The sequence below is a fragment of the Callospermophilus lateralis genome, chromosome 14 (genome assembly GCF_048772815.1).
Source record: "Callospermophilus lateralis isolate mCalLat2 chromosome 14, mCalLat2.hap1, whole genome shotgun sequence".
Lineage (NCBI taxonomy): Eukaryota > Metazoa > Chordata > Mammalia > Rodentia > Sciuridae > Callospermophilus > Callospermophilus lateralis.
Window position 1 is genome coordinate 90,882,219 of NC_135318.1, and position 6,000 is coordinate 90,888,218.

The 6,000-nt window shown below is 42.4% G+C and overlaps 1 protein-coding gene across 1 annotated transcript in view; it reads right to left on the reverse strand.

Annotated features, from left to right (window-relative positions):
- Positions 1 to 2,134, reverse strand: part of Acoxl (acyl-CoA oxidase like) — a 286,003-nt gene extending 283,869 nt beyond the window's left edge. The window contains 1 exon segment of the mRNA XM_076833499.2: positions 1,979 to 2,134. Within this exon segment, the coding sequence (XP_076689614.1) occupies positions 1,979 to 2,134 (156 nt within the window).
- Positions 2,135 to 6,000: the final 3,866 nt, after the last annotated feature.

The window sequence follows — 6,000 nt, forward strand, 5'->3', positions numbered from 1 at the left end:
GGTTCTTCAAGATACTCTAAACATCAATCCTTTATGGGATGTCTGATTTGCATAGTCTGTTAGACTATTTCGTGTGGCTATCACACAATACCTGAGCCTGGGTAATTCATTAAGAACAAGAGACTTAGTTATTACAGTACTGGAAGCTGGGAGGCCCAAAGTTCAAGGGTTCACATCAAGAAAACATCTTCTTGCTGTATCATCCCATGGTGGAAGGTGGAAGGCAGAAGGACAAAAGAGCATGTGGGATGTGGAGGTAGCCAAACTCATTTTATCGGGAACCCACTGACTGCCATGATAACAGCATTATGTTGGGGCTTAAGTTTCCAACATATGAACTTTGAGGAAACATTCAAACCATGGCCCCTTTAACACACAAGTTTCTAACTATGATGTAGTCCAATTCATTTTTTAGAAAAATTTTTATTAATTTTTTTCTAAAATTGTTTAAAATAAATTTATTTTTAAAAACATGTTTGATTTCTATCAAAGAAACCATTGACACATCCAATGGTTTTTGTAATAGTTTATTAGCTTTAGTCTTACATTTAAGTCTTTAATCTATTATTATTATTTTTTGGTTGCCAATGGACCTTTATTTTTATTTATTTATATGTGGTGCTGAGAATCGAACCCAGTGCCTCACACATGCTAGGCAAGTGCACTACCACTGAACCACAACCTTAGCCCACATAATCTATTTTTTAAATATTTACTTTTTAGTTATAGGTGAACACAATATCTTTATTTTTATTTTATGTGGTGCTGAAGATCAAACCCAGTGCCTCATGCATGCTAGGCAAGCACTCCACCTCTAAGCCCCAGCCCCAACCCAAATCTTTAATCTATTTTGAGTTAATTTTTCTATATGGAGCATACACCATTACAGTTGTCCCAGCACCATTTGTTGATAATATTTCCTTTCTTTATTGAATGGTCTTGGCACCCTTCTCAGAAGTGATCAACCATATATGTAAGGCTTTCTTTCTGGTGTTCTTTAACTCTTCCATTGTTCTATATTTTTGTGTTTATGTCAGTACCATATTGTTTTGATTACTATAGCTTTGTAGTAAGTTTTGGAGGTTCCACTATTTGAAGTGTGGAACCTGTAAATTGTTTTTCTTTTTGAGGACTGTTTTGCTTCTTCAGGGTCCCTTAAGATTCCAGATGAATTTTAGAATTTAGGATGGGTTTTTCTATTTCTGGAAAAAAAAAAAGGATTGCACTGACTCTGTTGTTTACATACATCTTAACAATAGTATCTTCTAATCTATGAACATGAGTTGCCTCTCTATTTGTTTGTGTCTTGTTCAATTACTTCACCAATATTTTATAGTTCTCAAGATATAAGCCTTTCTTCTCATTTAAGTTTGTTCCTCAGTATTTTATTCTTTTTGAGCTACTATAAATATAATTTTTCTCAGTTTCCTTTCAATAGTTCATCATTAGTACATAGAAATGCAACTTATTTCTGTATGTTGATTTTTATCCTGCACGTTTAATGAATTCATTCATTAGTTCTAGAAGGGTATTTATTTATTTATTTTTTTTTGGGAATTATTGGGCTCTTCTATATATAAGAACATATACATCTGACAACAGAGAAAACTTACTTTTATTCTTTCTAATTTATTATATTTGATTTTTATCCACAGTATCTATCACTGATATGCCACAAATGTATTGTTTATTAGTTTATTGTCTATCTCTTCCCCCACAAAAATGTAAGTTCCACAAAGACGGGTATTTTTGCTTGCATTTTTCACTGTCCTTTGAACAATGCCTGGCTCATGTAAGAGCTCAATAAATATTTGTAAAATTAATGAATCGCTTCACCTGGCACATAGAAAGGACATAGAAGATGATAAGCAAATGATATTATTGACATAATATTTCACTGCAAGAGTGATAATTAAGCCTTAAAAATAAAAAGATTTAATTGTGCAGAATAATTGCAGTGTCAAAGAATAAATAACACCATGATTCCAGCTGCACTGGGGTCCTTGGGAAGGTCCCCAATCACTCCTTGGTGTGCCCTTTTAAGTAATCTCTTTGGCCATCACAGATGACAACACAGTTTGGTTGCCAATCTACACAGAGGGACTTCTATAAACAGGCCACTCCATCCTGTCATCTCCACTCAAATCCTTCAAGTATCCCATGGGGACAGGGCTGGCCTGGCCAGAGTCATGGCCAAGTGGCCAATGTCCAAGTTTTTAGAGCTGGAGCTGGGACAGAGACTCCTGCCAAAGGCAGCAAACAGGACCAAGATCTAGGGCAGCCCGTCACAGCCCACTAGGAAAAGTCTGGGTTCCAGGACAAACAGAAGCCAGAGGGCCAAGGAGGAAGCCAAGGCCAGGGCAACAGAGCCAAGAGCTGAGTAAGCAGGTCAAGACCAGAACTGGGGTGGGGTTGGGAGGAGGTGTGCATGGCCAGGTCTGCAGGGTCAGCGGGGGGCTGGCACTGGTATCTGTGAGCAATAGGGTGGGGGCTGGTGGGACTGGCTGCCATGAATGACCAGTGACAGACAGGTATCCTCAGACTCTTGGCATGTTTCCTGATCAGCTAAGTTTCTGCAATACAACGAAAGCTCAGATTTAAATGGTTCCTGGGAAAAGTTATTTCTTTTCTCAGAGATTAATCAGGAAAGCTTTTGGTGGTGAGCTGACCTTAGAATATTATTCCACCTTTGATCTGGTCACCTACCTGATGCCTCTTTAAATATCTAAGTATTAAAAAAAAATTCTGAGATTATCTAAAATTCTGTTCAAATATAGATAATTACAATAAGTAAAATATATGTATACAACCACCAATCTTCTGCCAATTCCCCTCCAAGTTGTTGAGACTGGACTTCCTGAGGAAAATGCAGATGATTTAGATCAACAGTGCTCAAATTTTATGGTCCTTGGACCCCTTTTCACTTAAAAACTACTGAGAATTCCAATAGGACTTTTTTTTTTTTTTTGCAAATTATATTTAGCAATTTACCAAATTAGTAATTAAAACTGAGAATTTTTAACTTATTAATTTTTAAACTAACAATAAATCAATTACATGTTAATATAAATGGCATAATTTTTATAAAAAATAACCATAATTTCAAAAAAATAAACTCAGTGAAAGGATGGTAGCATTTTACATTTTTTGCTAATTGTTTAAAGATCCAACCCAAAAGAAGATAGCTAGACTCTCGCATCTGTTTTTGCACTCAGTTTGTTGTGATATGTTGCTTTGTTTGAAGTTTATGATAAAAATACAGTGTCACATACATATACAGTATTTGGACATCCACTTTCCTTTCTTTCTTTCTTTTTTTTTTTTTCTTTTGGTACTAGGAATTGAACCCAGTAGAACTTTACCACTGAGCTACATCCCCAGTCCTTTTTATTTTTTATTTTGCTCAAGTTGGCTTCAAACTTACTATCCTCCTCCCTCAGCCTCCTGAGTCTCTTGGATTACAGGCATGCACCATGCCCAGCTGGACATCTACTTTTCAAGTAAGGACACCCAGGGCCCTCAGACTATACTTTGAGAATCACTGGTTTAGGTAACGATATCATGCCCCCAGCCATGTGGCTCATGGGTGTGTGGAAGACCATCACTCAGAAAAGGAGAGGAGATGGTTGTGGGGGTGGGAGCTTCACTGTTCACATATCTCTTCCTAACTCTTTCTACACTTGGCCAAGAGCAAGCTGACCTCAACTGGGTCCCTTGACTGGAAAGAAATGTTGACATGTCCTCCAAACCGCTCCTGTGTGAGACTATGCAGGAATGTCCAGAGGTGAAATGATTAGATCATGAGACTGGTGATCTAATCAATGGATTAATGGATTATTGGGTGGTGAGGATAGGCAGATAGGTTGTGGCTGGAGGAAGTAGGTCAATGGGGGCATGACCTTGGGGATTATATTACCCCTGGACCCTTGCACTAAAAGCTCTTTCTACATCCTGCCTGTCTCAAACTGAGTGACTTCCTCTACCACAACCTCCTGCCAACCTTCTCACCTCAAGCCCAAAGGTGTGGAGTCAGCCCACCATGGACTGAATCTCTGAAACCATGAGCCAAAAGAATCTTTTCCTCCTCTCAGTTTTTCTTATCAGGTATGTTAGTCTTAGCAGCACAAAGCTCACTAAAACAGAAACAAAGCATAGCAGTACTCAACCCCCAATACATACTGGATCATCTGGCAAAAATGCTGATTTGATTGGCCTGAGCAAAAGCCTTTACAACAGGATATTCAAAAGCTCCCCAGGGGGCTCCAACACACAGCCAGGGGTGAACTCCACCAGACTGAAGCGGGCTGGGAAAGCAGACTACCTGGGCTTGAACCTGGGCTCTATTAGTTACATATACAACCCACTAGTTATATAACCAAGCTCAGGCCAGCCGTTCAGCTCTGGTTACCTACCTGTAAAACAGGAATACCATGAGGGATGTGGTGTAGTCACAGAAATCATCCCTTTAAAGCTCTTAGCACTGCGACTGGCACAATGTAGGTGCTCAGTAAGCTTCAGGATGATGGTTATGGTGATGACTGTGGCAGATCTCAGCCTCTTTCAGCTTCCAAGGCCACAAAGTGGACAACCAACCTAGTCCTCTATCTCCTTATCTGGACGGGGAATCACAACTCTGCCCCTTCCCCGCCCCCAAGACCCAATCCTGGAATCCTGAGGGGAACGAGAGAGCTCTTGGCTGATGTGCACAAAGGTGAGGTCACTACAAACAGGTGCAGGAGGAGCCGGATGGAGTGCAACGGCTGTTCACGCTGCGTGCGTGTCGTGCGTACGTGTCTGAGTGCGCACGTGTTTTTCTCTTTATGTTTATTGGAACATCCCAAATCCATTACAGATGGTCAGAGGGGAGAACACAGAGTGGAAATATTTTAATGGCTTATTCTTGGCCTGTGAACTGTCCATAGAGACCTGGAACAAATGAAGCTCCCTCCTCATCTGTGCCTGAGAACGTCATCCTCCTACATCACACGGCGCCTCCGCCTCGGAGCGCATCGGCTCACCCACAAAAATTAATTCGAAACGGAGGCCAGGGAGAGAGGGGAGGGCCTGGCTCTCTCTCTGGACAGCCATGATTCCATGGTTTTATTAAGAGGCGGGATGAATCATGGAACACTTCTAGAATTACTGGACGTGGACAGCTCCTCCAGTTGTTAATGCGGTGGAATTTGAGAGCCTTCGAACACAGATGTGCTTCTGGGTCCTGTGACATCCTCACGATGAGACGAGCCTGCCGTGCTGATGGCCCGTGGAGTTCCTTCGGGTTCACGGGCTCTTGAGAATTCACATGGAGAAAGGTGCCAAATAGGCGCCTTAACTAACACAAGGGGACCGGAGGGCCACCTACAGCCCATCCTGCGCCTGCTCAAGGAATTGTGCCCAATCGCTGAGGACAGAAAGTTATCCCGGCCGTTTAGACCACTAGGGGAGCCATGAAAACAGGAGGATAATTGGCTTCAGGGCTCAACACGCTTCAGGGGCAGGATTACAAAAGCTAATCATCCACATTCGGCAGGTCGGGCAGCAATTAGCAAGCCTCATTAAAGGGTCCCGGCTCTGAGCGCTGACATGCACTTGAGCCGCGGACAGGTAGGGCTGGTTAAAGAAGCAGGAGCCTGGCCTTGTGCCAAGAGCTCACCCACCAGCCCCGCTCCCAGAGCCTGGGCAGGCTGGACTCGGAGAACGTGCTGGAAGCAGAGAGGGCTGGATTTTTCCTTCCAGTCTCGGTTTCATTCACAGCTACATGTGTACATTCCGGCAAGAGGTGATTAGGTGGCTTGAAACTCTTTGCCAATCTGCTTGGTGTGAAAGGACATTTTAGGCTCTGCAAGCTTGCCTTACTCTGTCATGTGGGGGGCTCTTCTGCCAGATGGACGTCCTTGTACGCTCCTCTGGGGTGATGCCATAGTCCCCTACCAGCCTCAAGGTGGCTGTGACATTTCAAGAGCAGGCTCATCAGGGGATCTATTCTCAGGATGGATCCCA